General features: G+C 41.8%; 1 protein-coding gene across 4 annotated transcripts in view; it reads right to left on the bottom strand.

The window, feature by feature from the left end:
* pax7a (paired box 7a) overlaps positions 1–27,837 on the bottom strand; it is a 63,109-nt gene that overhangs the window by 25,633 nt on the left and 9,639 nt on the right. For 3 of the 4 annotated variants that reach the window (XM_029683424.2, XM_029683426.2, XM_065001871.1), the window contains one exon: positions 9,973–10,172. In XM_029683424.2, coding sequence (XP_029539284.1) covers positions 9,973–10,172 — 200 coding nt within the window. The remainder of the gene's footprint in view (positions 1–9,972; positions 10,173–27,837) is intronic. The other variant, XM_029683429.2, reaches the window with a different exon arrangement.

Below are 27,837 nucleotides of genomic sequence, written 5' to 3'. Positions count from 1 at the left end.
TTCGCCGACCACAACAGACAAGCTCACTCTCCCTGCCTGTTTCAATACATTACGATCAGAGCCGGCTGCAGACAATGATGAGCCTGGGGGGAATCAGATTCTCAACATTTTGATGCTATATTGATCATTATTTCAAATATACGCAAAGAATTCCCCTCCAACAGGTTTCTGTGCCAAAGCACCACACAACCAATAAACAAAGCATACCAACTTCAGGCCCTTCAATATCATGGTTTGTGTTTTCAACACCACAATAAATAGACTATGTCAATCTCCACAAACAGAAAATACATCCACCTTGTAGGCTTCTCCAGCACCAAAGGCTTGGCTTGACAATCTCTGAATGTCATTAAACTTGTTGGTGTTCTGTAACAGACGTCTCTTTCCATTCATCTATTGGCTGCTGCACAGTTTGGATTGATTGACTTTATTTATCAGTTTAAAAAATACATATATACTCAAAGATTTTTTTAAGTGACCTCGATTGTAAAGTGACCGGGATTGAAAAGTGACCGGGATTGTACAATAAAGTCGGGGACTTATTTCCATTGTGGCCCCTATTTTTACATAAATACAATTACATAGATACAGAGACATTACAGATACGAAAACATGCTCAACCTCCAGATGAGTATGAGGGGAGAGTTTACGTACAATTCTTACAAGCTTGTTTAGCTGGTAGCGTATACTTTAGATGTTTGGGACTGCTGGTGAACCATGATGTGCAGGCATAATCAAAGTGACGCTGGACTAGCGCACTTGCCAGAGTCTATAGTGTGTCTATAGTTAGGTTTCCATCCAAATGGCGACAGATTTTCATGTGAATATCATGTAAACAATATGCCATTTCAGAGTTTCCTTTAGGAGGATTTGGCGCTAGACAACATGACAGGGAAGATTTTAATGTCCAGTATATTTGAGAAATTTAAGGAACATCCATATGCATTCAGATCCAACCTGGGGCAGCCAGCGCCATTAAAAACGAGGGATGTTGGCCAAATGAGACACATTTACATGTCCTTAATAACAGCTATAACAAATGACAAAAACACTATTCCTTGTGTGTCGGTGTGTATCATATGCAAAACTATAGCAAATTTTGTTTTTTGTTTTTTATGCTACAATAATTGTCCACCTCACAGTTCAGCTGTAGGAGAGTCGGGAACTAAATGTATCAGGGAATTGCAAGCATAGGCCTATAGGCTTTAGGTGTCCACTGTATGATATGAATATTTTCATATACACTACCGTTCAAAACTTTGGGGTCACCTAGAAATGTCCTTGTTTTTGAAAGAAAAGCACATTTTTTGTCCATTAAAATAACACAAAATGGATCAGAAATACAGTGTAGACATTGTTAATGTTGTAAATGACTATTGAAGCTGGAAACAGCAGATTTTTTATGGAACATCTACATAGGCGTACAGTGGCCCATTATCAGCAACCATCATTCCTGTGTTCCAATGGCACGTTGTGTTATCTAATCCAAATGTATCATTTTAAATGGCTAATTGATCATTATAAAACCCTTTTGAAATTATGTTAGCACAGCTGAAAACTGTTGTCCTGATTAAAGAAGCAATAAAACTGACCTTCTTTAGACTAGTTGAGTATCTGGAGCATAAGCGTTTGTGGATTCGATTACAGGCTCAAAATGGCCCGAAACAAAGACCTTTCTTCTGAAACTCGTCAGTCTATATTTGTTCTGAGAAATGAAGGCTATTCCATGTGAGAAATTGCCAAGAAACTGAAGATCTCGTACAACGCTGTTTACTACTGCCTTCATAGAACAGCGCAAACTGGCTCTAACCAGAATAGAAAGAGGAGTGGACGGCCCCGGTGCACAACTGAGCAAGAGGACAAGTACATTAGAGTGTCTAGTTTGAGAAACAGACACCTCACAAGTCCTCAACTGGCAGCTTTATTAAATAGTACCCGCAAAACACCAGTCTCAATGTCAACAGTGAAGAGGCGACTCCGGGATGCTAGCCTTCTAGGCAATTATCTATCTAAATATTTTGTATAAAGATAAGCATTATATTGTTAGATTATGGGAGTCAGTTGGAGCGCTGGGGTGGACTGCCTTCATATCATAGCCTTGCAGTAGTTCAAAGTTAATAATAGCCACACCATAACAAACCTTCAGAAATTAAAAAAAACTTTATTAAGGTAATATCAAAAGTAAGTCAGGCCATTGTTTATAGGGAAAATACAAGCAGATGAGTGAATGTAAACCAGGGGAAAAATGCACTACCCTCCCATGTGCCCAATAAAAACCACATGAAATTCCACAAAGCAAAATGTTAAGTTTGACAACCCTCCCCTATTTTGGACCACCCTCCCCCCAGTGAATTTAGAACTGTCCTTAAGTATTTAAAAAACAAATGCCAAAATATACATGTATTTCAATCCAGGTCTGTTAGGCAGGCGTGCGTCAGACACACACACACACACACACACACACACACACACACACACACACACACACACACACACACACAGCCTGCAGCTGAGGAGGATTTGAAGCTGTACTCTGGAACCCGATCACAAAGTCACCTTGGATGACAGATTCTCCTCTGCTCTCCCCAATCCGGTTGAATTCCTCTACACTACAGAGAGAGAGAGCTTCATCCCTCCTCCATGTCTCCCTCCATATGTACCTCAAAGTCTGCATCTACAGCATCCATGTCAGTCCTGTTTTGTTTTGTCAGTGTAAGAGGTTTGCTGGTTGCCTGGCTTCCTCTATACTGGGGCTAACATGGACTCTATGTGTGAATCCCTGCAAGATACTGGAGGAAGTTGGAGGGTGGGGGAGGGTAGAAAACCTGGGGAACCACCACATCTCCTAGGACTAGAGCTTACTGGAGCCTGGGAGACAAAAAGAGACCCGCTTTAAAGTGGTTGAGCTACTGAGCTGAGCTGAGCTGAGCACAGACATGGAGGGGGTGGCAGGGACTGTAGCGGGGGTTGGGGGACATGAAGGTTGGAATGAATGTCAGGCAAGTTGAAGGTCCTGAAAACATGTCCCCGGGTCTAGTGAAGTGAAGGTGGGGAGAGATAGGTGTTAACAACAGTTGCTTTGATATAGCTTTGATGTGGCATATACATATCCTTTAATATAATCTCTTATCTGAGAGAGTGGCATTTGCCTGGGTCTGTATTCCACCGTTTCTCTTGGCCTCACTCAATAATAAACATAACACAATGGAATCTATAGAGCTGAGGATCTGATTCGGTAATCACTGATCCTCGATAACACAACACTGCAATGCATGACATTACATTGCATTCAAACCCTTCCTAAAATGTCCTTTGTCTCAAATAGAATCTAATCGTCTTCATTTAATTTAAGACAATCGTGAAGAGCGTTTTTTGAAAGGGAGTTATTGTCAGAATGATATGTTTCTAAAGCCAACGATGCCACATGTGCACCTTCTACAAAGTGAACAATGCGCCACAAAAACAAGGACGAACCTCCTTCTCATGTCTTTTCAATGGCGCACTCCACAAACAGACAACGAACACAGTAGTGCAAAGAGGCGAAACAACATAGAAATCCTCATCGGTTTTATACCACGTACTACCCACCCTCACTAGCTCTTGCTGTTTCTCTCTATGCCTGCCTGCCTCACTGCCTGCCAGACTGGCACTATGCTAATTAGAGTAGCTGGGAGTGAGAATTTGAGAGGAGAGTGGGATTAGCTCGATAAGTATCAGGAATACAGAGGGACTGAAGGAAAGTCATTTAATTTCTAATAATAAGAAACTGTTAGAACATTCACACAGATGTATTGCAACAATTTCTCCTCCACAATCTACATAACCCCTATTTATTCCTTTATGGAACCGACATAAAACCAGACTGGTGGGAACATGGATGACTGTTGGATTGGGTGGGCTCTGCCATTGTTACTAGTGAATCCTACTATGCCGTTCTCTCCTGCCATTGGTAATCACCTAGCGGGACAACAACCTAGTAAATCTCTATTTAATCTCTATTTCACATCTCTATAGCATCATTATGTTCATCCTAAACTAAATTAAAGGAATATACACTCAGTGGCCAGTTAGTATTAGGTACAGCCATCTAATACCGGGTCGGACCCTCCTTTGCCTCCAGAACAGCCTGAATTCTTCAGGGCATGGATACTACAAGGTGTGGTGTTCAAACGTTGATCAATTGGTATCAAGGGACCTAACGTGTGCCAGGAAAACATTCCCCACACCATTACACCACCACTGTCTCCCTGAACTGCAGGCAGGATAGGGCCATGGACTCTACTGCTTACGCCAAATCCTCACTCTGACATCAGCATGACGCAACAGGAACCGTCATTCGTCGGACTAGGCAATGTTTTTCTACTCCTCAATTGTCCAGTGCTTCTTCTTGGTTTTAGCTGACAGGAGTGGAACCCGGTGTGGTCATCTGCTGCAATAGCCCATCTGTGACAAAAACCAATGAGTTGTGCATTCTGAGATGCCGTTCTGCACACTACTGTTATACTGCACCGTTATTTGTCTGTTTGTGGCCCGCCTGTTAGCTTGCACGATTCTTGCCATTCTCCTTAGACCTCTCATCAACGAGCTGTTTTTGCCCACAGAACTGCAGCTGACTGGATGTTTTTTGCTTGTCACGCCATTCTCAGTAAACCCTAGACATTGTTGTGCATGAAAAGCCCAGCAGGCCGGACGTTTCTGAGATACTGGAACGGGCGCTCCAGGCACCGACGATCATACCACGCTCAAAGTCGCTTAGGTCACCAGTTTGGCCCATTCTAATGTTCAATTGAACAGTAACTGAATGCCTCTATGCCTGTCTGCCTGAGTTATATATTTATATATAAAAGTATGTAGACACCTGCTTGTTGAACATCTCATTCTAAATTCATGGGCATTAATATGGAGTTGGTCCCTCCTTTGCTGCTATAAAAGCCTCCACTCTCCTGGAAAGACTTTCCACTAGATGTTGGAACATTGCTGCGGGGACTTGCTTTCATTAAGCAACAAGAGCAGTAGTGAGATTGGGCACTAATGTTGGGCGATTAGGTCTGGCTCCCTGTCAGCATTCCAATTCATCGCAAAGGTGTTTGATGGGGTTGAGGTCAGGGCCCTCTGCAGGCCAGTCAAGTTCTTCCACACCGATCTCTACAAACCATTTCTGTATTGACCTCGCTTTGTGCATGGGGGCACTGTCATGTTGAAATGGGAAAGGGTCTTCCCCAAACTGTTGCCACAAAGTTGGAAGCACAGAATTGTCTAGAATGTCATTGTGTGCTGTAGCATTAAGATTTCCCTTCACTGGAACTAAGGGGGCTAGTCCGAATCATGAAAAACAGACCATTATTATTCCTCCACCAAACTATGGACCTTATTTTCACTATGCATTGGGGCAGATAGCATTCTCCTGGCATCTGCCTAACCCAGATTTGTCCATCGGACTCCAGAGAATGTTTCTACAGCTCCAGAGTCCAATGGCGGCGAGTTTTACACCACTCCAGCCGACGTTTGGCATTGCACATGGTGATCTTAGGTTTGTGTGTGGCTGTTCTGCCATGAAAACCCATTTCATGAAGCCCCTAATGAACAGTGATTGTGCTGAAGTTACCAGAGGCAGTTTGGAACTCGGTAGTGAGTGTTGCAACCGACCACAGACGATTTTTATGCGCTACGCGTTTCAGCACTCGGCGGTCCCATTCTGTGAGCTTGCGTGGCCTACCACTTCACAGAAGAGCCGAAGTTGCTCATAGAAGTTGACCAGGGCAGCTCTACCAGGGCAGAAATTTGACAAACTGACTTGTTGGAAATGTGGCATCCTATGACACTGTCACATTGAAAGTCACTGAGCTCTTCAGTAAGGCCGATCTACTGCCAATGTTTGTCTATGGAGATTGCATGACTGTGTGCTCGATTTTATACACCTGTCACCAATGGGTGTGGCTGAAATAGCCAAATCCACAAATTTGAAAGGGTGTCCACATACTTTTGTATATATAGCATTTATAATATTTCCTGTGGGACTATAAGGAAGCGCTGGGATCTCTCCTTTTTTCAGTGTCTCCACAGAGGCCTCAGAGATCAGAGAGAGGGCACCACAGAGACAAACAAAGCAGGATCCTCTTCTCTCTGTTTTGTGGTTGGCATCGGACGCTTAGCACACTCTCCAGTTAGAGAGGAAAACGTCTTGCCAAATTGATTTCTACGCTGCATAAAAGGATACGCTTATACCTTATTAGATTCCTCTAACTATAATAGCTACATCTAGAATGTTTATTGGGAATGAAAGGGGATCTATGTGTCAGATTTGCTAAGCGCTGCTCAGATGAGCCTCCTCAGCAGAGGTGGGAACCTCAGCCTAAATAGAAGAGAATGTAATTCATTTCAAGTGTGAGGAGGAGAGGATTTACACTGATTTACAGCATTTACAGCCTCTGCCCTCCCTCCCTCCCACCCTCGCTCAACAGAACCCCCCCCCCCCCCCCCCCATCCACCTGGCCCATACCTCTGAAGAATAGACACAAGTGACGCTCTTTTCTGTTCTTAATAGTCTGTGGAAGGACTCCTGGTCCAGTTTGGAATGAGTGTTTTTTTTTTCAGATGCAGAATGGGCAGCACAGAGAGTGGGGTGCTCAGATCAGGAGACAGCTAGCTAGCTTTATAGGGACAGGTAGCCTGGAACTAATGGCTGTAAGATGTGGATCAGATCCCCTAATTTGTCAGTTGGGGTGATAAAACAGTAGCGGTTCCAGGGGGGGCTGCTGGGAGCTGTGTTTTAGGGGGTGGTGGGCCTGATGAAGATGGATGAGATAGTGTGATTCAAGATGGCAGGCAGGGGTGAGGAGAGGAGGGGGTTTGGGTTAGCTGAGTTTATAGGGCAGTGAGTTTGAGCTGTGGAGTCACCAGTAAACCAAACACTTGTCACTTCTCGTTAAACCAGGAGGCCTCTTGAGCACCATTCCACATAATAACTCTCATCTTGGAGTGGGCCCATATACCCTCACAGCCAATAGCAATTTTACTATGTGTCCCTGCAGTGTAAACCACAAACACGGGTTAACAGATTATTACAATAACAACCAACAGGGTAAGCCGTAACCGCAACCACAAATCCTACTGAAGAAGAGATTGATCTTTAAATTCCTACAACACCGACCCTCTGCTTTGGGTTTCTGACTCACCCCTACTGCCCTCTTAGCCTCCCCACTCACTGACATCTGGAAGATGCGTCATTGCAGCTGTGCTGGAGCAGGTCGGCTCTCGGGCCAAAGGTCCTTCTGTCCAGCCCAGAGATTGGGCACCTATGTGAAACCCCAGCTGGCTGACATCTTCAAAACGCATGGACACTAAAACTGTCAAGTTCACACATCGAAATCCAGCCTTTGGCCCCATGTCTTTTTCAATGTATTGATTCAATTGGAGCAGTTTTAGAGAATAGGCTTTACCGTTTGTGTTATATCATCATGTCTGCAGTGGTCAGTGTGGCCAATTAGGACGTGTCTGAGTACTTCAGCAGGCTGACGAGGAGCAGGGGAAGTCCCTGACGTGCAGATGCAATGGGGCAGTACTTTGGCAAAGCCAATGAAAAAAACACACGACTCTTGAAAAATAAACAATTATACAATGGGCTCCATAGTCCATCCTAAATCCTCCTCCCAACTCACTTGCCAAACCACTGAGCAACATTGAAGACTGATGTCCATTATTTACTTCCAGAGTCAGTTTCTTGGGGTGACCTTCTCAGAAAATTAAGTTTGAGTTGACCTTAGGAGACTTAAAAAGCGTTTTAGAATTAGATTATGAGGAAAACTGCATTAAAAAATTATATCCTTCTCTCAAATACCTCAGGTTTTCACATGACATAATTAAGCTCTATTATCTTGCAGGAGTTTCCTTTCAGTTTTCAACCATGTATTTTTTCTTTGCGTTTAGACTTCAAATTACCATCAGTTTCCATAAATACTCCAGAGGCAAATGCTTGAAGAGATTCTCTCTGAAATTGAAATGTAATTGACCTACAAATAGGGCTGTGAAGTGCCTGGAACATGGACAAGACAGAGGACACTGTGCTCTCGAGCCCACATGACACTCCGCCTGCTCAACCAATCAGAGACAGGTTTGCTGGATATTTTCTTCTACAATCATAATGAGCTTCACAAAGAATTCAGCTCCACTCTACAAGGTCTAATATTGATGCTACATTTAAACAAATTTAACCAAATGGACAGCATTGTAAATAGAAAGCATTTGAACCCATCTGTCATTACTCAGAATCTATGAGACATGTATTTTCCAGATGTATTTCATGACACCGCCATTAAACTGTAATCTTCAGAAAAAGAGATTCATCAAATAATAACTGAAAGACCTTCCCACTTCCCTTTCCAAGTTTGCCTCATAAGTATATTTGAAACATTCTAAAATGTAATATATCGCAAGAAAATACACATTAAATAAATCTCTCAGCATCATCCTGAGTGCTGCATCAACCATTTTGGCATACACCTTTCTGTTTGGAGGGTTTGCTAGACAGACAGAGACATGTGTGGAATCAGTTACCCCTAACCGCATGTCTGGAGTGTGAGGAACAGTTAGCGCGCGGGGTGGTTCAGAGTTTGGGAGGTTTAGGGGGAGTGAGCGAGGGGCTGTGGTAAGAGGAGAGGGTTGCCCCGGCCCTTTTCTACTAACGTCTGATTGATTAATGTTGTTGTCAGGGCATGGGGTCCCTGGAGAGGATGAGAGACCCTATGTGATATGCATAGGGGTTTACAAGCAGAGGCATGCTTGAAAGTGATAGGAGAGAGATCCTGGCCAAAGGCCGAAATGAGAAATCCATAAGGAATGCATTTCTTCTCTTTCTCACTCTCTCTCTCTCTCTCTCTCTCTCTCTCTATATATATATATATATATATATATATATATATATATATCTCTCTCTCTCTATATATATATATATATATATATATATATATATATATATCTCTATCTATCTCTATATATATATCTCTCTCTCTCTCTCTCTCTCTCTCTCTCTCTATCTCTCTCTCTATATATATATATCTCTCTCTCTCTCTCTCTCTTTATTTCTCTCTCTCTCTTCCTCTTCTCCCTCTCTCTTTCTCTTCTCCCTCTCTCGTTCGCTTCTCCCTCCAGAACAGCTGCCGCTATAACTCTACTGTATTTTCCTTCAGTGTTACATAAAACCAAATGGTACACAAGCTGTCAGGCAGGTTCTGGAGTAGAGTCTTGGGTGTGAAAAAAATGTAGAATCCCCTGTCAAGGCCTTCTTAGAACAGATGAGAACTCACAGATAGCAGTGAACTCACAGAGGTGAGGTGGGGGGTAGAAATATGGGGAAAAAAATAACTGCACTGGGATGAATAAATATATCATCGCCATGTGTGACAAATGGCAGCAGGAGACCAAGAAGAGGATAAATGGAAAAATAAGAATATAAAATAAGGTCCAATTGGGCATGACATGGATGCATTCAAATGTATTTATGCAAATACATTGGCAGCATTTTTTACTCCAAAATTATGTTATGGCAAATGGATGGCTTCGATTTCAGTGAAGTGGGATGAATTGGAATTTTTTGGGGAAAAAAACATATCTATCTAAACCACATTATAGTCAGCTGGAAGCATATTGCATTAAGGATGCCAAATAAACTTTCCCCGATACAAGTAGTTTGTCTTACATTTGATGAGCTAATAGGGAACATAGCCTACTGATAAACTGTTCCTGAAAAAAAATCCTGAAAAACATTACTTGTAAAGCATTAAGTCCAAACTTATCTAAAATAACTCTGTAAACTCCATTAACTCAGATTTGGTTAGATGTAAAACTATACCAGGATATTATAACTAATGTGTCAAAGTACAGGAAAACAGTGTTTTACATCAGTGTCATAAACACCTGGATAATTCTCAGCAGCCATGACAGTGTATGTGTTGATTGTTTGTGTGTCTAACTAACCTGTACGCGGGCCTCAGTGAGCTTGGTCCTCTGGGCCAGCTCTTCCCTGGTGTAGATGTCTGGGTAGTGTGTCCTCTCAAAGGCCTTCTCCAGCTCCTCAAGCTGCTCGGCTGTGAAGGTGGTGCGGCTGCGACGCTGCTTCCTCTTCAAGGGAAGGTCCGGCTCCGACTCCACGTCTGAACCCTCGTCTGTACGATTACCTGGGCCAATGGGGAGGGAGGGAGAGGCCAGCTCAGTTAATATTAGGATTACACTTGAATAATACAGTGGAAATTAGCAACAATGAAAAGGAAGTCCATTTTATTGGTTATTCATCTCTTCGGTTGTCTGTTACCCACACGCCTCTGTTCAGACAGAAATTAGTCACATAGTTGATTAACCGATGTCATTGAAAAGGCAGTAGAAAGTATGGGTGAAAGCCTGAAATGGTCCATACAAGCCACGTTCTGTAGTTTGGGGGCAGAACCACTCCAGAGGCTATGTCGTTTGCTAGAATCATATTATTGAGGGGGAGAGGCTACAAAGAGGATTCAAATGACAGCTTTCCCTCTCTCTGAGCACAACAAGAGCAAATATTATCTTAATCTGTGGATATTTATACAGAATATAAGAGGCCTGATACCCAATCCTGCCTGAGAGAGAGAGGGAGAGGCCCCAGAGGGCTGCAGAGGGCTGCAGGCGGTAGGGGGGAGGGGGGGGGTGCTGGGTGGAAGGGTTAATCTACCCAGGCCACCTTGCGGTTCCTCACCACACTATTCTCTCACAATGGCCCAGGGCACACTGCTGCTCAAACAACAGCACAGCCAGAATATACAGAACATAACAACAATATCGCGCCAGAACCATTCAATCCCATATTCTGTGTTTCCATGATGCTGCTGTCAATAAATGAATTACAATATATCTTACAATACTTTTAGGCATTCAACTAAGCTCCTGCATTTTTGCTTGAGGAATATAGATACTGCACAAAGACATCCAATCCAGGCCAAGAGGAATGTTTCTGACAGTGAATATGTATTACCACAGCGCATTACCATTATAACTGAATTGAGGAAATTGCATCATTTTCACCTCCTCTGCATGTCTATTCAAACTACATGGCCCTTTTCATTTCCTGTTATAAAATTCATATTTTCACAAATGTGCTCATTGAGACATTGACAAGCCAGTGTGACTAGCCAGTGTTGCTCCAGGCCTTGTTGGATTTCATCAGACATGTACAGTCCAGAAGGAGTGAAGGGTAGAGACCAAAACATGTGTGATATAGAAGTAGAGCGTTTGTTGAGAGCTCATTGTCCTTTACAGAAACCCTTTCTACCCATATAATGACAACCATAACGGTCTTCTGAAAGTTAGCCCAGGTGAATCCCCTGCAATAGCTATGGGCACAACTAAACTCAGTTTAACAATGCCCTCTAGAATGTTTCAACATACCACATGGACAAACGGAAGTCAAATAGCCTCAAAATAACAACTGTGAGAATAAAAGAGCAACCAAATCTGTCTGGGTCTCAAGGCCGGCTCTGGAGTTTAATTAAACAAGGAATTATGGGATTATATGGAGACTATCATTACAGGCCACTCGATGAGTCTTCTGAGAACGTCTTTTTGTCGCCCTGAGCTCACGCTCAACGATTCTCTGCGGATTACATGCGGCCGCAGGACATGAGGCCGCATTCATTAAAATCAATTATTTTGTCTTACCCCTTTTAAGAAAGATTGATTCTCCAACACTGGCTACCACTATTGCAGAGAATACCCTTGAACATACAAAGTTGAATATGTACATATATGGCATATCCCTTTGTTGGTTTTCATGAGGATGTGCAGAGCGATTTGCAGCTAACTAGCCATGACTACACTTGAGACCGGCACAGCGGTCCATAGATCACTTTCCAAAGTCACCTCTGTGTCCTATGGGGGGACGAGGGGGTGAGGGGGCGAGGGGGAACAGGGGAACAGAGGGGAGGGCTGCTCAACGACGACATAGAATTCTGCTTGAGTTATTTTCTTTTGCTCATATTTCTCATCCTTTGTTTATCTATGTGAGAGGGTTAAGAAGTGCAAGTGTGGCATATCGTCTAGCCGCTATGTCCAAAATTCCAATACAAAATCATCCCCCTATATTCCGATCTAAGCATTTTGCAAAGGATTTACAAACAAACTGCATGGCAAACAAGACTAATGAGTATGTACTGCCACCTGTCACTGAGCCCTGGTTACAGTGACATATGTGTCATGGCACACACAGCCAACACGTACGTCTGTTTGTGTGCACGAACTACAAGCAGCAGGCAGCACGCTCTGGGTGAAGGTCAACAGCCCTTTCAGTAATGAGTTTGGGAAACAGGGATGTGAGAAGCAAACCTCATCTCTATCCAGAGCATTCTGCCGAACGGGATGCCAAGATTCATCAACAACACTGGGGCCCCCACATGTACCAAAATGGGTTGTGACAGAAACAGAGTTTCTGTCAAACATATGGTTCCTCTCAGAGTTGCATGGCTGTCTGGTTAACGCATCTTACTGTAACTGCACTTTTGGCCACCCTACGAAACCCTTCAGCAGACAACACTATCTACGTACACATATATTATGACACTGGATGGATTACACAGAATCCAAATCTTTTTATTTAAATGGTTGTTAGATATTTATGGATGCGGTGCCTCTCAGCCTAAATTATGGAAGAATAAACACTTACTATCTGTTTCCAAGACAACAAAGCTTTTGAATTTGAATAACACATGTCTTCTTCTTGGTTTACAAATCTGTCAATGTTGATAAAGGACAAAACGGTGGATGATTAGCTTACTACCTTGGAATAAACTCAATCCCTGTGGGCATCGAGGTCAGCTCTCTAACACTTCTCGCTGCTTTAAAACAATACGGTACATCCTGATTAGACCTGGGTATAATGCTCGGCTGTAATTCCATTGGAAGGTTCTGGGGATATTGATAAAGCACTCGTGCCTCGCCTCATCAGTTATAATAGCAATTAGAGACTCATTATGTAGCAAACATCCAGTGGGCATGATTAGACAGCCATGTATCCTCCATCAGGGCCCTCTGAGGGCCTACTCAATACTGATTTAAAAATACAGCTTTGTTTAAACAGAAATTAACCAGGTATTGACCATGTCTTCTAAATTAGAAATGTTTTGTTTACGATTCAAGTAACTTTTATGGATACAAAAAAATAAGTAAACATATTATACCAAAATAGCAAATTGTTTTACTAACAGACCTTAATTGAATATCATTACTAATGAATGGAACCATATGTTTCCCAAAGAGATTGTTTAAGCACTCTGTTACTTCTGAGAATCAAAATCATTGCTTTTTAACAAAGCACTGCTATTTCTAATAATATCCAGTCAGACAGAATGTCAACTCAAGTCAGAACACAACCAACAACAGGGGTCTTGTCTCTGAGAAGCTTAGCAGTTGGTTAATAGTTTAGCGGTGAGTTTAGTGTGAGGTTTAAAGATGGTCCTCCCTCTCTCCTGATGCTCCTCACTGCTGACCCCATGGTCTGCTCAGAGCTCAGACTGCAGGCAGATGGAATACTCATCACCGCGACCCCTCCATACCCCCTCCCGAGCCAGCCCGCCAACCCCATGGACTGTCTTCTTCTCTTCCTCCCATCCTCCTTCTGAGGAGTCCCTACTCTCTCTGTTCTCCCTAGGAGAGAAGCTCAGGTAATATGGCATAGATGGACTGGTGTCCAAGGCTGTAGAGTCAATAAAGACTGCTGGGGTCCAGTGATCCACAAGAACATTGCTACAATAATGTCAAGCCCTAAAATAGCAGAGACAACATACAATCACAGTCCAGAAAATGATCACACAAAAAAAGCATCTAGGCTACACTCCAACACCATCAATTCCAACGGATCACCACAACACTAGAACACAGGAGCCTACTAGCAACTGATCACCACAATACTACAAAACAGGAGCCTACTAGCAACTGATCACCACAACACTACAACACAGGAGCCTACTAGCAACTGATCACCACAATACTACAAAACAGGAGCCTACTAGCAACTGATCACCACAACACTACAACACAGGAGCCTACTAGCAACTGATCACCACAACACTACAACACAGGAGGCTACTAGCAACTGATCACCACAACACTACAACACAGGAGGCTACTAGCAACTGATCACCACAACACTACAACACGGGAGGCTACTAGCAACTGATCACCACAACACTACAACACGGGAGGCTACTAGCAACTGATCACCACAACACTACAACACGGGAGGCTACTAGCAACTGATCACCACAACACTACAACACGGGAGGCTACTAGCAACTGATCACCACAACACTACAACATGGGAGGCTACTAGCAACAGATCACCACAACACTACAACACGGGAGGCTACTAGCAACTGATCACCACAACACTACAACACAGGAGGCTACTAGCAACTGATCACCACAACACTACAACACGGGAGGCTACTAGCAACTGATCACCACAACACTACAACACGGGAGGCTACTAGCAACTGATCACCACAACACTACAACACGGGAGGCTACTAGCAACTGATCACCACAACACTAACACGGGAGGCTAACAACTGATCACCACAACACTACAACACGGGAGGCTACTAGCAACTGATCACCACAACACTACAACACGGGAGGCTACTAGCAACTGATCACCACAACACTACAACACGGGAGGCTACTAGCAACTGATCACCACAACACTACAACACGGGAGGCTACTAGCAACTGATCACCACAACACTACAACACGGGAGGCTACTAGCAACTGATCACCACAACACTACAACACGGGAGGCTACAGCAACTGATCACCACACACTACAACACGGGAGGCTACAGCAACTGATCACCACAACACTACAACACGGGAGGCTACTAGCAACTGATCACCACAACACTACAACACGGGAGGCTACTAGCAACTGATCACCACAACACTACAACACGGGAGGCAAGCAACTGATCACCACAACACTACAACACGGGAGGCTACTAGCAACTGATCACCACAACACTACAACACGGGAGGCTACTAGCAACTGATCACCACAACACTACAACACGGGAGGCTACTAGCAACTGATCACCACAACACTACAACACGGGAGGCTACTAGCAACTGATCACCACAACACTACAACACGGGAGGCTACTAGCAACTGATCACCACAACACTACAACACGGGAGGCTACTAGCAACGCTTCCACATAATAGCAAAACAATGCCAAGATGTCTAATATGGTCAAATATTAACCAATATAATCACATCAATGTGTCAGTGAATATTTAGGTCAAATATAGAAAATGTAGATCAGAAATGGATACTTGGACTATGCATATAAAACCTGTGAGGTATTTAAGGATAACAAGTTATAAAGAAGCCTCCATGATGAGATGAAGGGATGCATCATTCCTTGTCTTTCAGATTAACTCTGAGTCAGTATTAGCTCAACAACACTATGGTGTGTATCCCTAACCCTGTCCCATGAAGGCTGTTTTTGATACCGGAACCAATGGCCTCAATATCAGCTGTACCTTTGCAAACTACCCAAGACAGAGGGACAAAAACAGACAGGGCTCTGGCAGTGCAGCATTAGCTCATAATGGCTCATTTTGAAAAGCATATTAGTTCCAGCATAATTACAATCAGGCCTCACGCTCAGTGTTCTGCAGGCATTCACAGGACCAGCCTCAGAGCACCCAGTCACACCAGTTGACTGTGACTGACAGCACATTTTGTTTATTGGTCGTTTTTTTCCCTTCATTCCCACAGGACAAAAATAACAGCCCATCTTTTCTTTCTATTTATGTTTACTTGTTTATTTTGTGCATGCCTTTTGTCGTAGTTGATGTTGCAATTATACTTTTTGTCAGTCGGAGGGGAGGAATATCAAAAGGCCTAATTATGCAAACAGGCCCTGTGATAAGCAGCAAACGCCTGGATTGGGATCTGCTATCTCTGACATCCATCTGTCTCTGTGCTGTCTCCTGCTCCAGGCCTGAATATAAACATCTCTTCCTGTCCCCAGGATTGCATGGGATTCAACCCCACGTACTGGAGAGGGATGTTTTCGGGGGCGGGGATCATGCAGCAACATCAAATAGCTGACAACTTCCCAATTTGCATTTTTCAGAGAATGAGGCGGCATTTGTCTGTGTGTCCCTCAGTGTTTGCCAAGTTAGGAGAGCCATGGGAGATTATTCAGTTGTGTTACTGAAGGATGGATTTAACATAGAAACATTATACTACTCTATTAAAACAAACCTTATAGTACTGCATTAAAACAAACCTTATAGTACTGCATTAAAACAAATCTTATAGTACTGCAGTAAAACAAACCTTATAGTACTCCATTAAAACAAACCATATAGTACTGCATTAAAACAAACCATATAGTACTGCATTAAAACAAACCATATAGTACTGCATTAAAACAAACCATATAGTACTGCATTAAAACAAACCATTAAAACAAACCATATAGTACTGCATTAAAACAAATCATATAGTACTGCATTAAAACAAACCATATAGTACTGCATTAAAACATATCTTATAGTACTGCATTAAAACAAACCATATAGTACTGCATTAAAACATATCTTATAGTACTGCATTAAAACATATCTTATAGTACTGCATTAAAACAAACCATATAGTACTGCATTAAAACAAACCATATAGTACTGCATTAAAACATATCTTATAGTACTGCATTAAAACAAACCATATAGTACTGCATTAAAACAAACCATATAGTACTGCATTAAAACATTTCTTATAGTACTGCATTAAAACAAACCATATAGTACCATATATTGTGTGTTTGCATTGACTGAAACTATTCTCTTCTTACAATATTCTTTTTAATGGTTAGTTGAGCTGATCAGTCTTGGCCCAGCCCACCATTTTGTTAAAATGTCGTTTTAAAATGTGATATTCTCTGCATTAAGAGAATATAGGAATATATAGTACTGCATTAAAACATATCTTATAGTACTGCATTAAAACAAACCTTATAGTACTGCATTAAAACAAACCATATAGTACTGCATTAAAACAAACCATATAGTACTGCATTAAAACATATCTTATAGTAATCCATGAAAACAAGGGACATGAGGAACTATACACTCAGATAGACAATGAGCCAGAGACTGAAATTAAAACCTCAATGGTTAATTTAGCAGAATTCTTCAAAAATAATCTAATCTGTTAGTTACCTAGGTCGCCAACCAAAAAACCTCTTCAACGTGAGAATAAGACAAGGAGAATATGACAATATAGCAAGGATGTACCTACCTAATGTTAGTATGCTGAAATCAATTTGAATCATCATCATCTCCCCTGGTACCAGTGACCTTCTCAGAGCCTGGCTTGGCATTTATCACTAATTGAATCTGGAGATGAGCAACCTCTAGTATGGTTACTGTTATCTGCTTGCAATAAACAAAAGTAACATGTGTCTACTGTAAATGAAAACATTTGAGTCACAGTATTGCACAATTTAGATTATAAGTGTGTTTGAGAGTCCACAACAATGGACTCTCAAACAAGCCCTGACTGTATACATTTTCTTAAATTACATCACATTGAACTTTCCCTCCTCTCTCAAACGTACAAAACAGTTCTGTCCACTGATTAACTGGTGTCTAAGGACCAAAAGCAGGTGTCTCCCGAGAGTCTCAACAGTAAGTAGGAACCACCTCACCAGTGTACATCTCACACCACATCAGTACTATGATCTAGAGGACCATACACTCTTAGAAAAAAAGGTGTTATCTTTGGCTGTCCCCATAGGAGAACCCTTTTTGGTTCCAGGTATAACAACAGACTGTTCTACATGGAACCCAAAAGGGTTCTATCTAGAACCAAAAAGAGTTCTACATGGAAACAAAATAGGGTTCTCCTATGGGGACAGCAGAAGAACCCTTTTGGAACCTTTTTCGAGAGACTGAAAAACAGCTTCTACCTCAAGGCCATCAGACTGTTAAATAGCCATCACTAGCCAGCTACCACCCTGTTGGTTACTCAACCCTGCACCCTAGAGACTGCTGCCCTATGTACATAGACACGGAATCACTAGTCACTTCAAAATGGAACACTAGTCACTTTAATAATGTTTTTCATACTGCTTTACTCATCTCATATGCATATACTGTATTCTACTGTATTTTAGTCAATGCCTCTCCGACACTGCTCATCCTAATATTTCTTAATTCCATTATTTTACTTTTAGATGTGTGTATTGTTGTGAATTGTTAGATACTACTGCACTGCTGTAGCTAGAAACACCAGCAATGTGACCAATACAATTTGATTTGATTTCTATGCGTGTAACGTTTCCCTATGACCCCCCTCCTCATTCATTTGGAATTAAACCTGAGCCTCACATCCAACAAAAATCCAACCTTAGACTGTTTTCTTGTGTCTCATTGCTACTGTCAAAATGACTCTCTTTTCCCTCTGATCAACGTACCATAGGACAATTCTGATAGTTTACTTTGCTCTGCTCTGTGATAGAATCCCATTCCTGCAAGAGGAGAAAAGGGCAAGGGGAGGAAGAAAGACGGGAGGCTCTATAATCTTTGGCTCTCACAACAAACAATTAGCACCCTTTTCTTTATTTGAGGTCGGGCAAGAAATGTCGAAGGGAGGAGAACGAAGAGAAGAGAGGGAGAAGCAGCGAAGAAAAGCGCTACTCTTTTATGGTTCTTGTCATATGGATGAAGGCGCGGTGCGTCCATGAGAGCGCTCGCTCACCTTCAACAACAGGGCGTCCACTGGGCCTCCCGGCTCTTTCAGCCCAGAGAGACAGACTCCTCAGGGGGCCATTAGAGCATGAATAGAGGCCTGACAGCCCTGTGCAGCTCCGCAGGGCATCCATAAACGCTGACATATTGACTCCCCAGGCCTCTGCTCTGCTCTCTCTGCCTGAGTGTGAAACCGTGAAGGGCTTGAAGGGTGCGATTCTTCTTTTTTATGCATACATTCTACCGGTTGGACGTGGGATATTACTAACAATATGATTGTATTACTTTCAGAAACAACTTCTTATTGTGTAAGAGAAAATACTGTTACTCAGAAAGCGCGTAAACTGGTATATTCACATCTTTATAAAACGTAAGATTTCACTTGTTGATATTTGTACAAAGGCAAACTTGACAGGAAAAGTTATTGTAGTTTGAGTATTTCTTCACTCTTTGTCAAAACAGGGAAAGCAAAAATGTATATTCTTTCAATTCTGAAGGATGTCTGGGAAAGTTTTCACAAACAAGTCTGATTAAGATTATATAACTTTAACTTGGAACTGACTAATGACTAAAAACTTTAAGTGCCAGGAGTAAAATGCACTCTCCCATTAAAGCGGTATCCCTCTCTCTGCCGACTGAGCCCAGCTTCACTTTCCAATGGAAAGTCATTTCCTGGGCTAGGGTCCCTGCTAATTGAGGTCACAGTAAAAGTAATGAAATTAAGAAGCAGCGCAGAGCAAATGGAGTCCACAGGGTCCCCGCCAACTGGCAATGGAACTAGAGCCCCAGTCCCCCAACAAAGGCTCCAGAACCTACCCAGGAAATCACACAGTAACTCAGGGCTATGAGTGGAGGTCTCCAGGAGGAACAAATCATTTTCTCAACAAAGCCAAGGAGAGATTACTTTACACAGAATAGGAATGCACAGTGAACAATTTTTCATGCCCCAGGGAAGTTTCCTAATTTTCTGGACAATGCCAGGCCGTAAACATTTTTCATTGTGCAGAGGTTTTTATGGTGCCGGGGACAGCTGAAAGAGTATTTTTGATCACAGTCTATGTGAGTGCAAATTCACCAAACATAATATCCATAATCCATAAACAACGTCCATCATTTTAAAACATGTTGGCAGTCTTGCTTGAGGGACATACCACTACACCACACACCATCAATCTGACCATAACTACCTAATGGTGCCTGGGGCTTAACCCTATACTAATGATGCCTCTATTACAACACACATGAGACCCAGCAACCCCAAGGCCTAATTAGGACAGATAAACAGTGCATGATGCTGGGCATGATTCTGTCACTAGATTACTGAGGTCATAACCTATGTGGACAAACACGTGAACAAATAAATAAATAAACCAAACAAAAATGTATTGTGCCGACAGGTAAATGAGAGACCATCCCAATGGTATTATAAGCAAGAATTAAAGAAGTGAAATGTCTTCTTTCATTCACCATTTCATTTTCAGATTCAGTGAATTCAAACTGAACACACACTAGTGTATCTCCAAATAGTTCCTGAGGATCCAAAAATATATTGATATTTCCTGTTTGGAGGGTTGGATGGGGACATCAGTAAGTCGTCACAGTGCTTGATATTAACATATGAGTTCTGTACTCCATAGTGTGGCTTTACAATGTAACGGAGAAGCAAAGCTTTTGAAATGAGAGAACATATTCCCCAAGGAGAGAATGACAGAGGATGCAGAAATAAGCCCATTAGTTGAAAATGGAGGACCAGGCACCATTTGAAGTTGTTATTTTTCAGGCTGGAACGGCAGCTCCACCCCACCGTTTCAACTCTCCATAACATTTTAACTGGGTGGAAAAAAACACATTTCTGATTTGCAACACTTACCGGAACATGTTTATTGTCTTTGTGCGTGTCAAAAAATGTCCACATGGACAATTAAAACAAATGAAGATTGCAGTTGCAAGGCAGATTAGGAGCATAAAATGGGAAATGTTCTGGCCCTAAGTAGCATAGGCTAATGGTGATTTTTAAACTAGCAGACCATGGTCAATGTCTCTCATTCATCACTAAGAGAGCTGGGCACACTGCTCTAAACGTAATTACTGTTGCACATTATGGAGGCTATTCCTGTATTGTAATAAAATTAGCCAGAAATGCTTGTTGTCTTTTCTAATGCCACTCCGTGGTAACCAGCAGATTGGTGTAATGCAGCGCACTGTCCTGATCTGTGTCAGCTGTCAAACACAGACAATTCTGGCAGCCAAGGCGAATCAGAAGAAACAGCGTTTTAAGTCAATTCTCAGGAGCTGAACATCTACTGAACATCTATCATTTACTGAGGACACAACCAAGAACGCCAGATAGCCTGCTGTACTGTATTAATTCATATGTCATATGCATTCATCATTACTCTAGCCACTCTTTCAATTCTACTGTTTGTCAAAATAATAACGCTTAATCACCCAGGAAAATGTATTTGTGCCAGTGGTTTCAGTTATTACACTGTTTGTCTTCATATGTTGTTATGACTATATAAGAAAGACATGGGAGTCATGTGATGGTCTACACTACACGTTCTCCTCAGCAACACAAACCGTCTACATAAACAGTCTACATAATAGACCACACAGAAGAAACTAAATCCCTCAAAAAAAACAAGACTCCCAAAATTGGAATTTTTAAATAAAAAACAACATATATTTCAATATGTTCAACTGAGTGAGACAATGTATGGACTAGCAGTGAATATAGAGTCAAATGACATGACTCTGAATCACAAACAAACAATAGCAAACCTAGATAAACACAGTAAATATTATCTGAGGTGTAATATATGAGGAGATTTCTAGGTATTGAACAAATCTAGCTCATATGTGAAGCACAAGTATAGATCTATGGATGGCATTGAGTGGGAAAGTGGAAAGCTGCTTGTTTTACTGGCACAGTCCTGTAATGTATGCACCCTATAAAACACTGGTAACACAGCACTGGTAATGGAGCAGAAACCAATGGGAGAGTTACAGAGACAGGTGTTTTGTCTAATGGGATCATAAATACTTAATAGTACTGTCTTTTATCTGATGGAAGCCATCATATGGCTGAAATCAAAGAGGCCATTGCATGCTTAGGCCCGGCTCATGATCTGTAAGGCCTTCATAGACACACTATAAAAACAGAGACCGACCAATTACAATGACCGTTTACAGATTCATGGGCCATTGGCAAGGTTGCTGGTTCGAATCCTCGAGGCGGCAAGGTGGGAAAAAACTGCTGTTCTGTCTAGGCAGTTATCAAGGCAGTTATCAAGGCAGTTAACCCCCCCTCCCCCACATCTCTGACTCAGGGGGGTTGGATTATATGCAGAAGACACATTTCATAGGGCAGTGCTACTAGGACTAATATGTCCTCACCAGGGGCTACTGGTTTGTGATCTCTCAATACCCTGAACGCCTACCACCAGTTTATTGCTAGCTAACACTATGATGGGTATTTCATGACAACAACCCCCAATGTCTCAGGAGGTCATTGGGTGAGTTAATGTGTGCTTGTTTATTGCTGCCAATAGTGAGGGCTTAGCCAAGGATGCGTTTGCAGCAACTTCCCAAAGAGCTTTTCTCCAGGGGGTTGTTTGTGTTGACTTATCATTACCGCAGGATCAACGAATGGCACCCAACAAACACCACAACTACCGGGTCCTCCTGGGAGTTGTGGAGTACATGCTACACACACCACACAGGTATAACAACCCTCTATGTTGTATTTGTTTTTCAAGAGACCTGGAAGAGGGTGTCAAGGGGACATCTCAAACCAAACAATTAAATGAGATTGTTGTCTCCTCCAAAAACAAATACTACAGGTCTCCTACTACTGAAACCTTTCCAACTAATCTCCACCACTGAGGAGAACCCGTGTCTCTTCTGGTGGCATGGCCTAGAATCAGCAGTGAGTGAGAAATAAATGGGCTTTAAAAAACATTGCTTTTCTTGTCAAGACAGATACCCACTCAAGAGCGGCAACAGTCCAAATGTCAACTCATTCCCTTTCCAATCCCTCTCATGTGTTTAAAGCGACACCTCTGTCTCTGTCTAATGAGAGAGAAGGGCTGTGGTCCCCAAGGGCCAGTGGTCCTGTCATCACTGAATGTTGCTTTCCTCTGGACAGCCCAGTGATTGTCCACTATCAGCGTTAATACCCTCCAACCAGGATTCATTATAGCTCTAAATCTATGAATGAACTAGCCACGGGCTGGAGCAAACCAACCATTAACAAAGCACTGGCCACAAAATAAATAGGTCTCCAAGGACTCCAGACTAAATTGGATTGCCAATACGAACCAAACCACAGACGTTTGAGAAGTTGAGAAAAACAATAGAAGAGAGAGAAATACCCCAGAGCCCATCATGACTCCACTTGGTAAACTAACACAGTATTGATTGTCTCGTTTTTTGTTTGTTTAGAAAAGCCTCATCCCTGCTAATAGCTGTCTGAGAGTTTAATCTCTCCCTTGTCCTCCCCCTCTCCTCTCCTCCCCACTCCCTTTATGTGTCTCCTTTCACTGGGCCTCACATAGTTTGGGTTCAGTGTGGCGCTGTGGCTAGCGTACGGGGCATTGGACTGGGGAGCGATTGTGTTGCTAATGTTGACACCTGCCAGATCAGGCCAGGGCTGTTTGGGGCCCTGCGCTCTACGAGCTGGATGCTCCCCCTCTTTAGCCAGATTAAGTATGGGTCACTGGGGTCACAAATCACAGGACTCCCTCTGATGTTGGGAGGCAGAGAGCCAGAGACTGACGGGGCTAAAGAGAAGGGCTGGCCAGAGAAAGAGAGTGAAAGATAGAGAGAGGGATAGAAAGTGACACACCTTTCTCTAATGAAAGAAATGAGAATAATGTGTCAAGATGTATACAACAAGGTTGTTGTGCTATTTCTCCAAATATGACAGTAAATCAAAAGCTCCTCAGTAATCTGTTATCAACTTTTTTAAGAACATTAATAGTGTTCCAGACAGAAGATAAATTAAATATTGCTTTCCACCCGAGCAAAGACAGAAAATAAATGTTTTAAACACAGCTAAAACACAACTAACCAGCACATTGCTTCCCACTTCGCCTGTTTGAGATAAAACTAATAGCTGATCTATTTTTTTACATTGGAAATAAGGAAATAAATAAATGTAGCGTATTAGATTGTCTTAGCATTAATCTATGTTGCAATTTCCTTACAGAACTGACTGAGGAATGGGAAAATGCACTGGTGTTTTCTCCTGGAAGAGGGCAATCGTCAATTTGTCATATTAAGTTGAATGAATTGAATAATTTTTTCTTCATGTCAAATGTATATCTAAGTGTAAAGGGAGAAAATCACCCTGGCCATGACAGTCAATGCCTGCCCAGATCATTCTCCCCCTGCCTCTTCTCTGCAGATGAACATTAATGCAGGAAAGGAGAGATCTGAGCTGCAGAAGAAGAACCCTCTCTTTTTAAACTGTTGCTGTCCAGCCTGATCGTGTCAGTTTGAAGGCCCCATTCAAAAGTATTCATGCATCTGCCTTTGAGGCACAATGGCAGCTAGTTTATAAACTGTCTGCCCTGGAGCCCAAAGGCTTTAGTTCTTATTGTTTTCAGCCCCTTAATAAACTTTTTGGAGGAGTTCATCAACTCGCCTGAATAGCCTATGCAGCGAGTCTCAAGATAGAAAATAACAGAAGGTTCTTTTCTCCTCCCTCTTCTTTCTCTCTTCCTTCTAGTGTCCATTCGTCTGACAATGGAGAGACTAGGCTGTCAGACATCAGAAGGGGTTTAGTCCCAATAAAAGAAAAAAGGTATTCAATTAAAAGAAAATATTCTTTCAAAAAGGGCATGGAGACAATTGAATTTCCACTTCTTCTAAACCAGAGAGAGGATGAATCAAGCTCCAAAGTATATTTTTCAATGGAAAAAACACAAAACTATACTCAAAAGACAAACACACATACACAAACTTAGATAATATATTTGTCTCGTGGGGCGTAATCAGTCATGAAATAGCCTACACTTGATTTTTTAAATAACAATTTCATAAACACACTAGGAATAGCAAAACCTTTGTGTTTTTAGCTACAGTACCAGTCAAAGGTTTGGACACACCTACTCATTGCAGGATTTGTCTTTATTTTTTACTATTTTCTATATTGTAGAATAACAGTGAAGACATCAAACATATGAAATAACACATAAGGAATCATGTAGTAAACAAAAAAGTGCCTGCCTGGTACTCAGCCCTCTATTGTCGCTCTAATCACGCTGACATCAATGGAAATGTAATCGAAAATCTAATCAAACACTTCATGAGAGCCCATGAGCTCATATTGGGCAACATTTCTATAGGCTATGCAATTACATGAGAAAACAGAGTCATGGCCTCTACTAAAAAGAGGAGGATCCCATCAGTATTCTATAGACTAGGCCTACTATATTTATTTCTCAACTTTCCTAATATTAAGAAAATGGCTTATCTTTACAACAGGAATATAGCCTAACTGGCTGTCATGAAAATGAACCACGAGAAAAGCGTCCTCGATTCGCAATTTAAGTGCATAGATTACTTTATTTTATTTTACGCTGCCCCTGTTGTGACAGGTGCATGATAGTGGTCCATTCTAAATCAAAACAAATTTCACACATACAACACCAGTCAAGAGTTTGGACACACCTACTCATTCCAGAGTTTTTCTTTATTTTTACTATTTTGTACATTGTATAATAATAGTGAAGACACCAAAACTATGAAATAACAAATATGGAATCATGTAGTAACCAAAAAAGTGTTAAACAAATCAAAATATATGTTATATTAGAGATTCTTCAAAATAGCCACCCTTTGCCTTGATGACAGCTTTGCACACTCTTGGCATTCTCTCAACCAGCTTCATGAGGTAGTCACCTGGAATGCATTTCAATTAACAGGTGTGTCTTCTTAAAAGTTAATTTGTGGAATTTATTTTCGTCTTAATGCATTTGAGCTTATACGTTGTGTTGTGACAAGGTAAGGTTGGTAGACAGAAGATAGCCCTACTTGGTAAAAGACCAAGTCCATATTATGGCAAGAACAGCTCAAAAAAGCAAAAAGAAATGACAGTCCATCATCACTTTAAGACATGAAGGTCAGTTAACACAGAAAATGTCAAGAACTTTGAACGTTTCTTCAAGTGCAGTCACAAAAACCATCAAGCGCTCTGATGAAACTGGCTCTCATGAGGACCGCCACAGGAAAGGAATACCCAGATTTACCTCTGCTTAAGAGGATAAGTTCATTAGAGTCACCAGGCTCAGAATTTGCAGCCCAAATAAATGCTTCACAGAGTTCAAGTAACAGACACATCTCAACATCAACTGTTCAGAGGAGACTGCGTGAATCAGGCCTTCGTGGTCGAATTGCTGCAAAGAAACCACTTCTAAAGGAAACCAATAATAATAAGAGACTTGCTTGGGCCAAGAAACACAAGCAATGGACATTAGATTGGTGGAAATCTGTCCTTTTGATTGATGAGTCCAAATTTTAGATTTTTGGTTCCAACCGTGTGTCTTTGTGACACACAGAGTAGGTGAATAGATGTTCTCCCCATGTATGATTCCCACCATGAAGCATGGAGGAGGAGGTGTGACGGTGTGGAGGTGACACTGTCTGTGATTAATTTAGAATTCAAGGCACACTTAACCAGCAATGCTACCACAGCATTCTGCAGCGATACGTCATCCCATCTGGTTTGCGCTTAGTGGGACAATAATTTGTTTTTCAACAGGACAATGACCCAAAACACACCTCCAGGCTGTGTAAGGGTTATTTTACCAAGAAGGGGAGTGATGGAGTGCTGCATCAGATGACCTGGCCTCCACAATCATCCAACCTCAACCCAATTGAGATGGTTTGGGATGAGTTGGACCGCAGAATGAAGGAAAAGCAGCCAACAAGTGCTCAGCATATGTGGGAACTCCTGTTGGAAAAGCATTCCAGATGAAGCTGGTTGAGAGAATGCCAAGAGTGTGCAAAGCTGTCATCAAGGCAAAAGGTAGCTACTTTGAATAATCTCAAATATAAAATATATTTTGATTTGTTAAACACTTTACTGGTTACAACATGATTCCATATGTTTTAATTCATAGTTTAGATGTGTTCACTAATATTCTACAATGTAGAAAACAGTCAAAAATAATAAAGAAAAACCCTTGAATGAGTAGGTGTGTCCAAACTTTTGACTGGTACTTTATATTTTTTTTGTTTAAAAATAGAAAAATCCTATCACAGGTTAGAAAAACGATTAAACGTATGTTTTTTTGGTTTTAGGATCTCTAGGACATCAGTTAGATGGGCAGCACACATCATGGGGATGGTATAAAATGTCATATTGGCTGTCAGCCATTAACCCACTGTTACACATTTTAAACTGTGTAAAAAAAATGGCAAAATTTCAAGACGTTAATAGATGTCTATTCTAATTAATGTAATAGCTAATTAGCACGCATTGCCAAAGTTCATGCGCCGGCTGCCTTGTTTAGCCCGCTGGATGGCCATATAATTGACACAGTAGCGGGAAAAGACTGGAGAAAAAAAGACTCTCCTTCGAGCAATCCATTTCCAAGCGTCCTCATGCTCATTCCCCTCTCCGTCTCCTCAAAAAAGGCTCGACAGCCGCATTTGCTGGCCCTGACCAACCACCTACTGTTTCCCACCGATACACTTGAACGTTTAAACGCCCTGATTAGATCTGACAAGTTCAACGAGTTGGTTTCAGAAAAGGAAAAGATGGTCAAGTTATGATTTCCGAGTCAGACTCACAGGGGACCCCTAGCTTACCCCTGTCAACCTCGCTCTGTAGTCTCAGTCTCCAACAAACGGAAAGCTAAGAATGTCACAGAGGCATGCAACGATAAATACGATTATTGCTAATTAACAATGGATACATTTAATCATAATAACAATCATTAAAAAAAGAACAAGAAGAAGAAGATTAATAATGATAATAACCATAAATAATTCAAACATAATACTGTGAGTTTATGCAATGCATTGCTCAACATTAGCTCAGGAAGAGAAAACGAACC

This window comes from Oncorhynchus nerka, linkage group LG15, assembly GCF_034236695.1.
Source record: "Oncorhynchus nerka isolate Pitt River linkage group LG15, Oner_Uvic_2.0, whole genome shotgun sequence".
Classification (NCBI taxonomy): Eukaryota; Metazoa; Chordata; class Actinopteri; order Salmoniformes; family Salmonidae; genus Oncorhynchus; species Oncorhynchus nerka.
This window is presented reverse-complemented; position numbering and strand designations above follow the sequence as displayed.